The sequence below is a fragment of the Crassostrea angulata genome, chromosome 2, assembly GCF_025612915.1.
Source record: "Crassostrea angulata isolate pt1a10 chromosome 2, ASM2561291v2, whole genome shotgun sequence".
NCBI lineage: Eukaryota > Metazoa > Mollusca > Bivalvia > Ostreida > Ostreidae > Magallana > Magallana angulata.
In genome coordinates, this window is record NC_069112.1 from 67789541 (window position 1) to 67807712 (window position 18172).

Here is an 18172-nt window from a genome sequence, read left to right on the forward strand (position 1 = left end):
TCTTAATTAAAAACAACAAATGCTATTACTTGTAATTTTGATGTCCGTTATATCGTACACACTGAAAAATAAGCGAGATGTCGTTCTCGCTGTACTACAAAACATGACGTCATATGCTTCAAAATGACGCATTAAGTTAAATCATTGAAGGCTATCGTGCAGTTTTATAGCGAAGAAAAATAAATGTCATACATTAACGGAAAAGTATAAATGAATATTTTGTTTAAAATTATTAGTAGTAGAATGCTACCTATATAGTCTTATTTTCATTTTGTTAAAAGTATGCATCGTATAAAGAAGCCACCTCGGTTTTGTATAAAATATCGTATATCTAAAATCTGAGTAACTAAATAAATCACTTAATTGCAAGGGCATACACTTACCTGATCCCGACAAACTTTTACATGTGAATTTGAAATATGCTATGTAACTTCAAAACTTCTACGATCCTTGTAAAATCTTGCAGATTAATTATTTTTTAATGAAATTAACTCTGTGACCTTCAAAATTATTCAACATATGCATTATAAATTACGGTTTCTACTAACAAATATTCTTATCTTAAAAAATTCGCACCGTTTTTCAAAATCTACGATATAACATCAAGTCATTTCATAATTCAGTTGTGAATTTATACATGATTATGCCCTTGCAATATTGAATTTTTTAAATGACCTCAAAACCACAAATACATCTGCTTGTACCATGCGACTGCCATATCACGTGACCACTATGAACATAAAATATTGTACTGTTATATATATATATTAGAAATATATTGCATTTGAGTGACTGTTATTGATTTTAAAGAGGACACGCCAGTTTAACTAAAGTATACGTGTTTTCATCACAAAAATTTGCCCATATTTTTATTGACCGCCTTAACTGTACTGCGAATGGAAGATTTTTAACCCCACAACACAATGGGTATTGTACGGGGGTGGGGGTGGTCACCCGACCCGATATATGTAGACCCCCAAAACACAACGGGGTATTGAATGAGATGACAAAAGCAAGCATTTGTCATTGACCTTAACAAGTGGAAAGGGAAAGGAGACCTGAGTGTAGTAAAACTGAACGTGTACTTTTAAAACAGGGTTAGAGTAAGGACACGATCATATGAATGAAAATGGAGTAGATTGATTACCCGAGCTTAGGAAACTATCACCGTGTGATTGGGGCTCTGGTGATAACTAATAATATTCAACCTGAAACACAGGACAGGAGACAATGTAAAATTATATGTTTATTGGTTGATGTCCGTCGCAAAAGTGTTGTCAAATATAATTATAATAAAAGATATAAAAACAATGGTACACTGTAAAATCAAAATGAAAGTGCATAACAATGCCACAGATTCATGTTCATGTGTTAATTAAACATCATTATATAAACACACAATTCATTACACAGGTACAATAATATGTCTACTATACATCTTTATTATAAAAATAAATGATCAAATTCAAAGTGTGTAATTACATTCTAATGGGGGAAATTAGCTAATAATATATTTGCTTGGCTAGAGAGGGACTTGAAAGGAACAGACCAAAAATAGAAAATGCACGTGTGATTGTTTACAACTCGGATGATAGTGACTTCCGGTTTCACACAGAAAGGGGGGGGGGGGGGGGGCTTGCTTACAGAGAGCAACAATACAAAACCCTAACTTCCGGATTTATCCAAAAAGGGGGAGCTAACAAAGATGACAAACATCATTGCAAAACCTAATCTACTATATACAAACACTGACTATGGTTAAGCTTAACACATCTATTATCTTAACTCGCATTATCTAAACATTGAGCATGAGTGCACAAGTACTAAATTATACCTTAACTTACAATCAACATAAAACAAGTAAAGCCTGATCAGATGTTCAGTATCACAGGACAAGATCACTTACATTGATACTTTCTGCATATTTCTTTTTGTAATGAATAAATAGGATAAACAGCAAGATGGACTGCGCGTTTGCACAAAATGTAGTGTTTACATAACTAAATGTAAAACCTGTATATGGCGGATATACAATATCCGAAAAGTGCTTAAACTTAAAAATCAGTTTCTAATCAAAAATATATAGAGTAAGCTAAATAGAAAAATGTTGTTACTTGATTCTTACACATTACCTAAGTGAGATAAACCTTACTGGTAATTTAAAAATAATACAGCTAAATGCAAAATTCTCATGACACAATTTGATGATATTAAATCATTACTAAAAAGTTCAGCAGCATAACCAGTTTTCTATAAATGTGATAAAAATTAAAAATACAAAGAACAAATAAAATCTACATACCTGAAACACAGGACAGGAGACAATGTAAAATTATATGTTTATTGGTTGATGTCCGTCGCAAAAGTGATCGGACAAAAACCCTATAGCGTCCCCTGTCCTGGTGTTGAGTTATTCTTGCCATTAATTGTTCCTAAAAAGCCGTGAGAGAAGATTAACTCATTCTCGACATCAAAGAAACGGATTGACACGAGGGCTTTGCATTACAATGACTATTACGTAATTAAGAAAACAGGAATCCTTCGACAGATGAAACTAAATAACTTACTTTTGATTACTTAAAATGGCACTAATTGATTTCACAACTTTTTACGAAAAATACTGTCGAATGGCTTAAGGCTTTTTCTCTATGTAAATCTGCGTTGACACGATTTGCAAATAATATATCTTATCTGGTCAATATAATTAAAAATATAAAATACATTTTGAAATGAGCAAAAATAGAAAAATATATTTGAGGGTCAAAATGACACTATGATAATTCCCTCTTGGTCAGAAAAATTTTTGTCCTCAAAAATAAAAATGAAATATACACTGTTCAGGTAATGAGAAAAAAAAAACTTGGATAAAAAAATGAAGTAATATGTACAACATAAGTTAATACAATAGTGCAACAAAAATAAGAATGCACACACCCAAAACATAGGTACAATGAACACTAAAATTCAAACACTGAAAAAAAAATTCGCAATTACTCAAACACTTATCTACACAAGTAAGTCATGCCAAGATGTTGCAAGGAAGATTAGATGGCTGTTACAAAATTTGGAAATATTGGTGGTGCGACAACAGGAAATATGCTGTGTATGGATGCTGAAGGATGTTATGAATTTTTCTAGCAGTAAATGGTGAGATCAAGATGGTAGTTGGAACATCAATGGAGCGGTTGGTGTGCTTGTTAGTGATGGTAAAATCAGTGCATTGAATGTGCAGGTAATGTAGAATGTAATATGAGGTGGTAACATGAACTGATGAAATGTCTTCAGGAGTCTGAATGTTCCAATTGTGAGGGCAAAGTGGAAGGGTTAGTAGAGTGAAAAGTTCACAAGTAGGTCCAGTTGTTAGTTCTAAATGAAGTGAAGTTTTGTGTGAACGTTGAAATTTTTGCCATAGGTGAGTAATGCATGCAATAACAAGGATTGTTGTTAGCACAGAAAGGGAAACATAAGGCCAAGGAGTGGAAAAAGTGGCATAAAAGTGTTCATTAACACTGGTCGCTGGTGTGTCATCTTCAGCCTGATTATAGATGAAGGATAAAGTTGGTTTAATGGTTGCGGCAGCTGATGGTTTCACTTGATGGAGCAACAACACAGGAAGCAGGACGGTTCGGATTTTGTAGCATGACCAGATGCTAAAGATGAGTCCAAAGAATCCAACAGATGTGGAAACGATGGCCAGGATACCACTTGTGTCTGGCCAATTGTCCACTGCAAAATTGACTTGTCCCGCGATCATGGATTCTGCTAAATTTGTAAACACTTGTCCATCGTGTCGAACGGCCTTGGCGATGCGCTTCAAGCTTAGGTGCTGTTTTTGATCATTAGCCAAAAATTTGGAGAATGAATGATTAAAGATGTGGAAATTTGGTAACTTTATGTGAATGAATTCTTCGAAGATGGTGTCGCCGAATATGGTTGAATGGGAGTCTGCATGGAAAAATTGTTGGAGTAGGGCTAAGTTGACTGGGTGGAGAATTGTAACTTTGTCAGTTTGATTGTTGCATTTTCCTAATCGGGGAGGTAGATAGAGGTCGTCAGCTGTTATGGAACATTGACATGGTATTTTGATGACACAGAAGGAACATCCTTTTAAGATCTGTTGTCCATTTGCGCAATCCAGTGCTAGCATTGGCGTTCTGTATAACAGCAGGTTGGATGGTGAAAGCTCGTACATAGCTGGGGGTAGCATGCTTGTTAGGAACCGAAAATCGCATAGATCATTCACGGTTTTCTTTTGATTAAAGAAGACTCCTGATAAGCAACTTGGAGAGGCTGTTGCTTTCATTGCAATATTGAAGTTGCAGTAACGGGTTGAGGTTCCTTCACACAGTGTTATCTGCTGAGAGGTGATTGTGGCATGGTGTTGGTTGTCAGCTGTGTGTAGAAAGTATGGTGGCAGATCGATGAGCTGAGTGGCATGGTTGGAGCTAGAGTTAACAGGAACTGGAAATGTGTAGACTTTATACATTGACATTGGCTGTTGAAATGGGGAGATTGGTATTTTTAAGGTCAAGTATAGTTCTGTGTGTAATCTAGTGAACAAAAATTCTCCCATGGAATAATAAAAGAGAGGATCCTTATTGGAAATATGGAATTTTGGGAATTTGGCCGAAATGATGCTTTGGACTTGATCGATGGATGATTTCAGAATATGTGGTGTCAGGAGGAATGGGGATAGCTTGCCTTTCACCAAATCGTGAAGTCCTAGTTTAATATGTTCTAACTCCTTTTCTAATTGAGCCGAAACGTTGGTCTGCTTAATGATGAGTTCACTTAGGATGAGAAATTCATGATCTAAAGCATCCATTGAGTTGTGTGCTAACACTGAAAGTGACACAGCATCTTGGTGATTTTGTCTAACAGCAGCAACAACATTGTTGAATCTTTTGTCCACGGCTTCGATGAATGACGAGAGGTGGTGGTCTTGTTGGGCCATGGCTTTGGCAAGCTTGACGTTGTTGTTGTTCAGTGTTTGCATATGGCGTTGTAGAGTAGCGATATCACCTGAAGTGGCTGTTCCAAATAGTGACTTCGAAATTTTACCAACAAAGTCAAACAGTCCTCGCTTTGATCTTGATGAACCTATGTATTTTCGTGAAGGAGGAAGTTCAGAGGTTGGTACCAGTTGGTGAATGTGATGGACTGTTGAATTAACACTGGCCATACACTGCATTCTTAGGAGATTCAGTGATTTTATGATGTGTCCTGCAGTTTGACATTGTGGCATGTTGCAGTATAGAGGCTGTAGGTGCAATTTCTTTGGAAGAGGAATTCGAAATGTATGCAGCCAGTACTCTTGTCCAAGGTAGATGTCGCTAGTTTTCTCGAATAGTATGCCGTAGTTTATTCTTTGAATATGTTGATCTGATGGTAAAGGCGCAGTTGCACAGACAGATGTGAGGCAGAGGCAGCTGATTATGTACATATACATATATGGTGATGATCTGAGGTTCTTCTTTTGTCCAGATCCACCTAGTAGTATAAAGTAGGAATAAGGAAAGGTAAAGATTGTGTACAGTGTAACAATTATGTCAGTATCAGTAGACGTCTTTACTGAGAAGCACTAAATTAATAATTTTTGCAAATCATTAAAATTTTAACAGAATTTGGTACAATGTACACAGTGAGAAGGTTTAAGGAAAAAAGAGTGGGTTAGAGGTGGAATGGATTAAAAAGACTGGATCTAGTAAAAGCAGGATTTTGTTCTGCGTCTGCGTGCCCGACCGGTCTGTGTCCTGGTAATATGATATTGGCGGATAAGATCTGCATTGATATGCTCTTCCGGCTCCCAGGTTTTAACGCTGCTCCCTTGCCATTTAACGAGGAAGAATTTCTTTCCATCGACAAGTTTGTATTGCATCAGTTTCTCAACATATCCTTGACTTTCATCTTCATTTGTATTGTTATCCTCTTCTTGATTTTCATCTTCTGATTGATCATCTCCTTGTTTCTCTGTTTTGTTTTGGTCTCTCCTTGGATGTTGAGGTTCAGGTGCTGCAGAAGGCTGATCATTATTATGAAGTTCCTCCATATCAGGAGTTGTGTGTGCTTCCGTATTGGTTTCACCTGTTGGCTGCAACTCATCTTCTTGAGCATCATTTTCAGCACCTTGAGGGTTGCGATGTTGTGGAGGCAAGTGGGAATCATCAATGGGTATCTCTGGTGGTGGTGGATTTAGAACCTTACGATGCTCTGGCTTCTCATAGTGTTTGAGTCGATTTGCATGGATCCGAGACCTTACAACTTTGTTATCAGACCATCTACGTAATTGGTATGTGTTGTTCGGTCCCTTTGCAGTGATGTAATAGGGGCCCTCCCATGGGTTACGCAGCTTTGGTGAGAGTCCCTTGGGCACATACGTTTGGTGTAGCAGTACACTCTGGCCAACATCGAAGTCTGGTTCTCTGGTATTCTTGTCGTATTGCTCTTTTTGCTTTTGACGAGCATGTTGGATGTTTTGTTCAGCTATCTCCTGCACTACCTTGAGATGTTTCATTAGGTTTGTGACGTGAGCCTTAGCATCTTGATTCATACCATCCTTAGGTATCAGAGAAGTGTCAAATGGTAAGTACATCTCTTTGCCAAATAAAATGTGGTAGGGCGCTAGGTCTGATGATTGTGTGGATGGACTCATTCGGATTGCCATTAGAATTCCAGGTAAAATGTCATGCCAATTTGTTTGGTCTTTGTTAACGTATGTACGCAAACACTGTGCAATGGTACTGTTCATCCTCTCACACGTGGCATTTGTTTGCGGATGATAAGAGCTGGTAAAATGTCTGGTGACTTGGAATATTTGGCACACAGCTGTTATCAGTTTGCTCATAAAGTTCTGTCCACGATCCGTGACAATTGTATATGGTGCACCATACCGACAAAATATTTCTTTAAAGAGCACTTTAGCAATTTCTGTAGATTCCTGCGTTCTGAGTGGGAAAGCTTCTGGCCACTTGCTAAATGAGTCCACAACCAAAAGAATGTATTTGTGACCTTCTGTTGTTTTTGTCAGTGGTCCAAGAATGTCCATATGAATTCTTGAGAATCGGTCCTCAATTGGCATAGGGGTGAGAGGTGCTGGTGCATGATGTGTTGGTTTCTTTGCGAGCTGGCATTCTCTGCAGGATCTGACGTAGTCTGCTATGTTTTGGTACATGCCTGGCCAATAATACTTGAGTTGAATAGCACGGTATGTTCGTTCAAATCCGAAGTGTGCTCCTCCAGCAAGACTGTCATGATAGGAGCGTATGACGTCCTCTCTGAGGCATCGAGGAACTGCTAGTTGTTTCAGATGGTTGTTTGGATGGCGTGCCCTTTTAGATCTTGGCTGATAGTAATGGTATAAGACGTCATCAAGAAACACATAGAAGTTCGACTCGCTAAGAAGTCGATCTCGGTTTTTCTTGTCCTCTGGAAGCTCTTTGTTTTTAAAGTAATTGTACAAAGCTTCGAAATCTGGACAACTGCTTTGAAGTTCATCAATGGAAGTTGTATCTACTTGGTGAACTGTATCTACATCTATGGTTGTTGGAAATGGTCGTTGATAGTCGGTGTAAAAGAAGGTTGCTTGAGTAGATTTTCCTTCAGTTACAGGAGCAAAACATTGGACATCAGGTGATGGAATAATGTCTTCTGGTTCTAGGGCTTGACTGCTTGTTTCAGGATATGTACGTCTGGACAAAGCATCTGCAACTTCATTTTTCTTTCCTGCTTTGAATAATATTTCGTATGAATATCCTTGGAGTAGTACTGCCCATCTTGCAAGACGTCCTGTTGACTGTTTAACATTATGGAGCCATTTTAGAGCAGCATGGTCTGTATAAATTTTGAATGGGCGTCCAGCTAAGTAAACATGGTAGGCTTTTATCCCTTCGATAATGGCGAGTCCTTCACGTTCTGAGATTGGATATTTTCTCTCATGTCTGTTTAGAGAACGTCCACCATACGCGATGACTCTTTCTCGTCCATTTATGTCTTTTTGCCCAAGAATGTATCCTATGGCTGTTCCAGATGCATCTGTAGTCAGGGTAAACTGCCGTGTGTGGTCTGGGTAGGCCAATACAGGTGGTGTGGTTAAGGCAGTTTTTAGTCGGTCAAAGGCAGTCTGGCATTTGTCTGTCCATAAGAATTCCTCGTCTTTGGAGAGCAATACTGTGAGTGGGCTTGTAATTTTACTGTAACCTTTCACAAATCTTCTGTAATAATTACAAAGTCCCAGAAATGATCTTAGCTCTTTTTGGTTCTTTGGAGTGGGAAATGATTGGACAGCATCAGTTTTTGACACATCTGCTTTAATACCATCTTTTGTCAAAACATGTCCAAGGTATTTCACCTCTGGAAGAGCGAAGTAACATTTACTTGGTTTCAGTGTAAGGCCAGCTGATTGGAGTCGTCTGAAGATTTCATCTAGGTGTTTAAGATGGTCCTTAAAGGAGTTGGAGAAGACAAGGATGTCATCTACATACACCAGGCATGTCTTCCAATTGAGTCCTCTTAGAACGTGAGTCATCAGCGCTTGGAAGCTGGCAGGTGCGTTTACGAGACCAAAGGGCATCCTCTTCCATTGGTACACACCAGTGGGGGTTACAAAGGCAGATTTGTGTTTGGTTTCTTCATCCATGGGTATTTGCCAGAATCCTGAAGCAAGATCCAAGGTGGAGAAAAATTTAGCCTGTGTGGTACCGATAGTGTCAAACACATCCTCTAGACGAGGCAGAGGGAAAGTAAATTGCTTGGTGACTGCATTGAGTTTTCGGTAGTCCACAGCGAAGCGAAGTTGGCCGTTCTTTTTCTTCACCATGACAACAGGGCTTTGCCACATGGAGTCGGATTCCTCAATTATGTCAGTGTCTAGCATTTCTTGGAGTTGGCGATTCATTTCGGCATTTGTTTGAGGTGACTGTCTATAGAACCTTTGCCGAATTGGTAACGCATCACCGGTTTCTATCCTGTGTGGTTGTGTATTGGCTTGGCCAAGTTCTTTTAAATCAGTTGCAAACACAGAACGGTGATTATTTAGAAATGTCAGAAGTAACTGTTTTTGTTCATCTGATAGGTCAGCATTGTTGAGGTCAAAGTTCAGTGGTTCATTACTTGTATTAGGAGAGATGGTCTGGTTATCTTCAGAAGTCTCCATGGTGAACACAGTGGCTGGATCGACGATTGTTGCTGATGCGATCACTGTAGTTGCATTGATTCTGACTCGTTTTGTTGTTGGGTTGATGACTTGAATAAAGGCTTTGTTGTCTTTAGTGTCAACTATACATTTAGCACCTGCAAGTCGCAGTGGTGGTAATTTTGGGTTTGGTTCGAGAAGTACACATGAATCTTTGGGCACATTTGATAGGAACACTGGAAGTAAAGTTACAGACTGTTTTGGAATTATGGTAAATTTTGAAACTCGTGCAAGTCCAGTGTTGGTGTCGATGGCAAATGCTGTATCTTCTGAGTCACGCACATAAAGAGTGTTGTTTTCTGCATTGAAAATTCCATCATTTGCTTGAAGAAAGTCCAATCCAAGAATTAGAGGTTGGTGAAAGGATTGAAACACATGGAATTTATGGTTAATGATGGGTCCATTGAATGACACAGGAAGAGTTATAGCACCAAGGCTTGCATGTCGTTCACCTCCAACAGCGACTGCATCTTTAATGTTGGAAATATTTAGTTGGCCTCGGGTAATACCAAGTTTTGTTAGGAGTTGAGCACTAATACAGGAAATACTTGCACCGGTGTCTACCAAAGCTCTGAAATGTCTTCTGTAAATAGTCACATTGACTGTATTCTTTTCGACTGGGATGATGAGGTTGACATTTCTTGACGATGGAGATGTTGAATGTCGTTTTGATGGAGGGTTTTGAGTTTTGTTAGCACTAGTTGGTAACTGTTTGTTAGTTGAGGGTTTGGACTGGGAAGAGGAAGCATTAGTAGTGGAATGGTGGTTAGGGTTGTGGTTAGTGTGATGGTCAGAGTGATGCTGCCTATCCTTTTTGAGGATAGGCGCGAATCCCTATCTTCGTAAAGAGTGGTTATGTTGTTGTTTGAAGGAATTTTTGTTGTGAGGTTTGGTGTTTGTGAAAGGTTTAGTGCACATGCGGCTAAAGTGGTGAAACTTTTTACAGTTGTAACATCTAGTGTTAAATGCAGGGCATGAACTTCTAATTTGGCATGACTTACCACAACCAGCGCACATGGAGCTCTCTCCCTCATTCATGCGTCTCCTTTCTGGGTGTCGGCCTGGAGTCGAGTCTCGTCGATTCCGGTTTCGTGGTGAATTGTTGTGGCGAAAGTTTGAGTTTCTAGACCGATCACTGCTGAAGTCCCTGAAATCTTCCCTGGGTTCAAAACTTCTGCGTCGGGAGCCATCACGTCCTCTGGAGTGGTCACGGTAAGGGGATTTGTAACCACCTCTGGAAGTGTCACTGTACTGATTGTGTCGATCTCTGGAATCATCTCGGTACTGTTCATGTCGACCTCTGGAATCATCTCGGTACTGTTTATGTTGACCTCTGTAAGTGTCTCGGTACCGTTCATGTTGACCTCTGGAATTGTCGCGGTATTGATCTCGTCTTTCTTCCTCTCTGCGTCGATCAAAGTGTTGAGCCTCTTGAAGACGGTCTGCTAAGGCGTTGATCTGAGTGGAGACTGTTTGCTCTATGTGGCTATTTATCGACCTACTTAGTTCAGTCATGTCAAACGAGGTGTTGGGAGTCATAAAGGACACATGCTGGTCACATCCTAGTTCAAGTTGGACCAGGGAAATGTCTTTACGCAGCGCTTGAAAAGTCTGAGGTTCCCTGGCCAGAACACGCCCTCTTAGGTTTGTGTTAAGTCCATTTGCAATAAACTGGACCTTGTAGGCTTCGTCGAGATCATGATGAGCCAAGGCCAGTCGTTCTGCCCTCTCAAGATATTGTTCACATGTTTCATTGGGTTCTTGCTTTATACTAAGCATGGCAGTCTTGTGCGCAGATGGTTTAAATCTTTCACTTAAAAGATCCTTGAACCCTTGTAAGTTTTGAAACTGTCCTGGGTTGATGGTCTGAAACCAGGTTCCAGCGCTGCCTTCTAGAAGACAAGGAATATAGTCAAGAACAGCATTGTCAGTGATCCTATGGAACTTCTGCCACGCACTGAGCTTGGATAACCAAATACATGGTGATTCAGTGCCATTAAATTTTGATAATTGGGCAATAGTAGCCATGTTTGTTAGGTTAATTGAGTCTAATGGAATGCTATCACTGATATAAAGTTGTTCAGAAAACTGCTGATCTTCGGTTCTCTCTGCGTCTCGAGAATCAATGTGTTGATGCTCTGTATCCTCAGCTGGGATGTTTTCACTGTTTTCTGTTTGTGGGTCTGCTTCTTCGGTGATTGCAGGCTCGTTAAAATGAACCTGCACGTCCTCAGCTGGTAGGTTGGTTTCACTCAAGTGAATCTGTTCCTCTGTTTCCACAAGAGGATGGTCTGCCCCAGTTTCTTGGTGGCCAGCAGCGTTGTCCAACGTTGGTTGCTGCTGGGACTCAGCGGTACTGGACTGGGAGTGTTGTCCTGTCTCTGTATCCTCTGGTGAGGTTAGGAAGCTGGGAGTCCTATTCCTCAGGTTGTAGTTCAGTGGTCTGTTTGCTTTCATCCGGGATTACCCGGATTCTCCACCAACTTATCACCGTGTGATTGGGGCTCTGGTGATAACTAATAATATTCAACCTGAAACACAGGACAGGAGACAATGTAAAATTATATGTTTATTGGTTGATGTCCGTCGCAAAAGTGTTGTCAAATATAATTATAATAAAAGATATAAAAACAATGGTACACTGTAAAATCAAAATGAAAGTGCATAACAATGCCACAGATTCATGTTCATGTGTTAATTAAACATCATTATATAAACACACAATTCATTACACAGGTACAATAATATGTCTACTATACATCTTTATTATAAAAATAAATGATCAAATTCAAAGTGTGTAATTACATTCTAATGGGGGAAATTAGCTAATAATATATTTGCTTGGCTAGAGAGGGACTTGAAAGGAACAGACCAAAAATAGAAAATGCACGTGTGATTGTTTACAACTCGGATGATAGTGACTTCCGGTTTCACACAGAAAGGGGGGGGGCTTGCTTACAGAGAGCAACAATACAAAACCCTAACTTCCGGATTTATCCAAAAAGGGGGAGCTAACAAAGATGACAAACATCATTGCAAAACCTAATCTACTATATACAAACACTGACTATGGTTAAGCTTAACACATCTATTATCTTAACTCGCATTATCTAAACATTGAGCATGAGTGCACAAGTACTAAATTATACCTTAACTTACAATCAACATAAAACAAGTAAAGCCTGATCAGATGTTCAGTATCACAGGACAAGATCACTTACATTGATACTTTCTGCATATTTCTTTTTGTAATGAATAAATAGGATAAACAGCAAGATGGACTGCGCGTTTGCACAAAATGTAGTGTTTACATAACTAAATGTAAAACCTGTATATGGCGGATATACAATATCCGAAAAGTGCTTAAACTTAAAAATCAGTTTCTAATCAAAAATATATAGAGTAAGCTAAATAGAAAAATGTTGTTACTTGATTCTTACACATTACCTAAGTGAGATAAACCTTACTGGTAATTTAAAAATAATACAGCTAAATGCAAAATTCTCATGACACAATTTGATGATATTAAATCATTACTAAAAAGTTCAGCAGCATAACCAGTTTTCTATAAATGTGATAAAAATTAAAAATACAAAGAACAAATAAAATCTACATACCTGAAACACAGGACAGGAGACAATGTAAAATTATATGTTTATTGGTTGATGTCCGTCGCAAAAGTGATCGGACAAAAACCCTATAGCGTCCCCTGTCCTGGTGTTGAGTTATTCTTGCCATTAATTGTTCCTAAAAAGCCGTGAGAGAAGATTAACTCATTCTCGACATCAAAGAAACGGATTGACACGAGGGCTTTGCATTACAATGACTATTACGTAATTAAGAAAACAGGAATCCTTCGACAGATGAAACTAAATAACTTACTTTTGATTACTTAAAATGGCACTAATTGATTTCACAACTTTTTACGAAAAATACTGTCGAATGGCTTAAGGCTTTTTCTCTATGTAAATCTGCGTTGACACGATTTGCAAATAATATATCTTATCTGGTCAATATAATTAAAAATATAAAATACATTTTGAAATGAGCAAAAATAGAAAAATATATTTGAGGGTCAAAATGACACTTTGATAAAACTATGAAGGGAGATCGGCTAGATTTGAATATCGGTGTTGTTTGAGTAATGATACGGAGATTGGGTAGATTTAAATCTCGTTGTCACTTGAGTTAGATACCTGAACGTAAATGTCTGAGTAAAGATGCCTAAACGTGAATATTTTTCTATCTATCTTTTTCTTTCATTCTCTATCATGTTTTAACCTAAGGGATACTGTTGCGTGAGAAAACTCCACCTTCTGTCAGTTTGAAGCAATCTCGACCAATTGTAATATTGTAGAAAATACTGCTAGCTACAAGGAATGTTTTTTCTGTCTATCTTTTCTTTCATTCTTTAACAGGTGGTTTATCCTGAGGAACTCTACTGCGTGAGAAAACACCGCCCCCTGTCAGTTTGAAGCAATCTCGACCAATCGCAATATCGTAAAATACTGCTGACTACAAGGAATGTAACTTCGACAATTTCATTTCCTGACCGGCTGCTCGATGGATACTAACTGCCGACTAATCAACGGCCGCGCTGTGTGCCCGCCAGGTAAATAACGGTTGCATTACATGTGTTCGAAATGATAATACGGTCATATATTTTTTGATGAAATATTTATGATTCTGTTTTATTTTCAGTGCATTTTATCACTCCAAGAATGCGGGACCAGGAGTCCGATGAATGTAAGTCATTGTTTGTTGAGTTGGTTTTGTATTGACATTGTTATTTATTTGTGTTCTTGTTATTTATTCGTTTTATTTGTTTTCTTGTTTTTTTGTTTTTTTCTTGTTATTTTCATTACAAACGCCGAAGGATAGTACTTTGGTATTTTTGCTCATGTATATTGTTTCTAGTTGTTCGTTTACTTCAGATACAATCCCTCATCGTTCAACCTCGACGAGCATATTAAACGATTGACAGTGAACGGACACGCGTGTTAATCCAACCCCTGGTTACTACCCTGTTATGCACTTGAGCATTCACCCCTAGCATAACCACAAACATCAATCTATTCCTAGTCTCGTGAACATTGTTCCATTGTCCTTTCTACTCAGGTCAGCACACACACTATTACACCCTTAAGACTACATAGTCTAGTATACACACTACCACCCCCTAACTACTCAGGCTAGTACTCATACTACCCTCGCCCCACCCGCAAAACTACTTGTGCTAGACCCCCCCCCCCTTACTACTTTGGTAAGAACACCTACTACCCCTCCCCATCCTCTTTCCCACTACTCAGATTAACAGCCAGACATCAACCTTCAGGAACACTATTCCTTTCAGTAATCAAAGTAATTATGTTAATCTTTTTTAAAACTTATATTTATCTGATTAATAATTAGTTTTGCATGGTTTTATTCTTTCAATTAATTCCATCATGTTATAATTATACCTGTTCAAAAAATTTTCCTTTTTCACATGATATGTTAATACCTGACACTGAAAGTTTTGTGTATGTAAGACATAAGTCACTCAACGATTAAAAAAAGTGTATTGATATTCTTATAATACTAAAATACATTACTGTATTGGTTTCAACAAGAAAATATATCAAATGTCATTGTTTTTTAATTACAGCTTTAGAGATCAGTATTGTATCGATTGCGCTGGCCCTCCTGTTCGGGTGAGAATGAAGAAGTTCCATAGTCGTTGCGCCCGAGTTAGGAGGAAGACGTTGGAAACAGTTCCAAAAGAACGTGTGTGTACTTATTTGTTTTATATTAATATTTTTGAAAATCTTAAATCATTTATTCTGAGTCATATTAAATTCAGTCTGCATGTAAAGTTTCCCAGTAAAATTTTTGCAGCATAGAAACATACTTTTGTCTTTTGTTTTATACATAGTTTGAAATGGAAACCCGTCCAGTGACCGTCCCACAGCCCCGGGCAGGCACCAAAAGGCCAACGCCACGACCGCCACCCCAAGCTAGGTCTCTGCCACAACCACCACCGCGGGCGCCTCCAGCTAGGTCTCTACCACAGCAACCACCGCGGGCGCCTCAAGCGCGGAGATATAATCTCCGCCCCGCAAAGAGGTAATCTCTGTTTTTTTAATAGCAATGTATTTTTTACATGATAACATGAACAAGGTCTTAACATTTTTTTTTCAAAGATGACGAATTTTATTTTTAATTTTAATTTTTTCATAATCAATTATAACAAGATGGTATAAAATGTCAGCCACCCCCAACATCGTTAATATGTCTTTTGATAAACTATATTTTTAATTTGTAATAATATATATATTTTATATTTATTTTTTAAAGCTCGGACAGAGTAGATTCGACACTTTTTTATCATGTACCCTGAACGTCTGTGCTTAATACAATTAAAAAATGTTTACGTTGTTTCGGTACTTTCTTTTTTTATTTAAATATGAACAGAAAGGAATGACATGGGGGGTAGGCTAGTCTGACGGTTATTTGAACTTGTCCGGGTGTACGAGGCATATTTTTTGGAAATTTTATAATGTAATTTAATATTAGAAAAATAGAATTTTGCAGGGGATCCTTGACTCACCCCCTTCCTCTTTCTACATCCGCGCATGACTGTTGTTCAGTGACATGTCCGCAAGTCGTAAAATTATAGAGTAATTACCGTAAACGTATTATATTTGGCCCCTTGTATTTTTATTGGAATTTTTGACGTAGTGTACATTGTAGCTTCCGCTAAATCAAGTTCATTGCTAAATGTCATGCACACATGTAAATGAATAGGAATATTCAGGAATAAGCTAAATCAAATCCACGCCTACTTGTTCAAAAACTACTTTCCGCCAAATATCATACACACCAAATATAATATGTTTACAGTACTCTCTTAGTAAAGTTTATCAAATTTTCTCGTATTGAAAAATTAATATATGACATGGGAAAAAAACCAACACATGCTTTTAAAAAAAGAGCACATATATAATTTATTAGATTTAAATTTTACAATGATTCGTTTTCTTTTTCCACGCGGTCCTCCTGTGATCTGAAATATAAATTGTTATATAAAAAAGGCGTCCCTCCAAAACAATTATGAAATTAGAGACAATATGTACATGTAAGTGAATGAAGTTACACTGGTGTCTCCTCGGTAGACTGGGAGAGGTCGCTATCATTGCGATAAAATAAAAGAAGTTTAATATTAGAAACGAGAACGAATTCTAAGAAATAATATATTTTTTTAAATAATTTAGGTAGTGTATACAAAAAAAAACTTACATCGGAATCGCTAGAACTTCCGAACTGAGAAAAAAAATAGTAGTGAAAAATATTAGTGATTTTTTTTTCACTCGAATTCTGTTAGAATAAAAAAATCGATAGTCTATCCGAAAGAAATAAAGAAGTCTAAAACCTACGACGAGTCAAAGTAGATGGTGGACTCTCTACTGTAAAAAACAACAGTATATTGATATATATAAGTTTTATGAAATAATTGAAATTACCTTTTTAAATTTTAACATTTTGAATTAAAAATGGTTTGTGAGCGATATAAAAATTAAAAAATGAAATCTAACCCAATGGGAGACAAGAAGGACCCATCTTCTCCCCTGATGAGTCTTCTTGGTTTACTGAGAAAAGAGAGACAATTCATAGATAGTGAACGCGTTAGATATATTTGCTTTGATATCAGACTACTCCTTTTCCCTAATGAAATAATTATTCTAATTGATAAAACACTTACTTTTCTCTTTTGGGGGCAATGGGTGTTGTTTGGGGTCTTTTAAAAGTATTAAGTTAATGAATTTAAAGAGATTTTATTTTTAATTATTAATGTTATTCATATAATTGATATTAAGAATGTAAAAAAATTAGGATTACGGACCCGTCATTTTTACCATTAATGGGTGTTGATCTAAATGAAAAAAAAGGATGATTTTTATTCATTAAACTCAAAATCTAGTCATGATCGAACTGTCAAATTGAAGAAATTTTGAAATAACGATATAAAAAGATATTGAAACCTACAGTGCGGGTGTTTACGAAGTTCTTGCACCTCGTCTAGCTGCTGTGGCTTTAAAAAAAGGTCAACAGAAATTTAAGTAAATGAACAAACTTTTTTTTAAATAAAGTATGGGAACACTTGTTTAAAACAACAACGATTGTTTATTAGCAAAAAATATTTTCTCTAATTATGTAAAAAACATTACTTACGGGCATGGACACATGTCCACAATTGTAGAGCTTGTTGTAAAAGTTCTACAAGTTCAATTTTCTTGCTGCAAATGCAGGAATTAAAATATTTTAATTAAAATTATCTTTAATCTGTAGTAAACAGGAATAATACTGTAGTCATAAGTAAAACGAATCAAAAAATTACTGACCTTGCCATGGTAATAATAATTCCGATTAAGAAATAAGGTGAAGTTTTTCCAAAACTTTCATTTTTATATCCGTTTTTTTTAAAGACAGAATTATGCTAAAAAATTGATTGGTTAAAAAGTATAATGAACGAAACGAGCATGAATGCTGGGGGAGGGGGAATACGGTAAACAACAAAGAGAGGGATTCGGAGGATCCACCCTACACAAAAAATCAATGTAGTCGTTTTATTGATTTTTGTTGACGACACCGAATGGTACCCCCCCCCCCCCCCCCCGCGTTTTTTTTCTCTAAATCATAAAAGAAGTTTGTAATAGAAGTATGTCTTACTTTGAAAATATTGAAGTGGTGTCAATAGTAGATTGTCTAATGGTGTATGGGACCTCTGAGTTTCTCTCTCTCTCTCTCTCTCTCTCTCTCTCTCTCTCTCTCCTTCAACTGCTAGTCAAACTGTCGGGTTGTGTTTTTTTTAAAGCAAAGTCAGAGTGTCATTGATGTAGGGGTTAATAAGCTTTCTTTTTCCATAACAATATTTAGGTCATCAAGGTACAGAAACCAATGGGGTATTGTTATCTAATTGAGTGATAGGGGCATGCGAGTAAA

At 37.5% G+C, this 18172-nt stretch overlaps 1 protein-coding gene, 1 long non-coding RNA gene and 1 pseudogene across 3 annotated transcripts; 2 read left to right on the forward strand and 1 right to left on the reverse strand.

Annotated features, from left to right (window-relative positions):
- Window positions 1-18172, forward strand: part of LOC128174768 (uncharacterized) — a 264137-nt pseudogene that overhangs the window by 189835 nt on the left and 56130 nt on the right.
- LOC128173533 (uncharacterized) lies at window positions 7923-12511 on the reverse strand. The gene is made up of 2 exons (XM_052839236.1): window positions 12412-12511; window positions 7923-11721 (listed from the first exon to the last, which is right to left on the reverse strand). The coding sequence occupies exon 2, from the start codon at window positions 11645-11647 to the stop codon at window positions 10025-10027; it is 1623 nt and encodes a 540-aa protein (XP_052695196.1). The 5' UTR covers window positions 11648-11721; window positions 12412-12511; the 3' UTR covers window positions 7923-10024.
- LOC128173604 (uncharacterized) lies at window positions 13722-15263 on the forward strand. Of its 2 annotated transcripts, none has more exons than XR_008242524.1 (5): window positions 13722-13802; window positions 13892-13936; window positions 14125-14551; window positions 14838-14958; window positions 15105-15263. It is a non-coding gene; the product is annotated as an uncharacterized LOC128173604 (long non-coding RNA). The 2 variants fall into 2 exon arrangements; XR_008242525.1 differs by having other exon boundaries at window positions 14125-14308; window positions 15105-15257.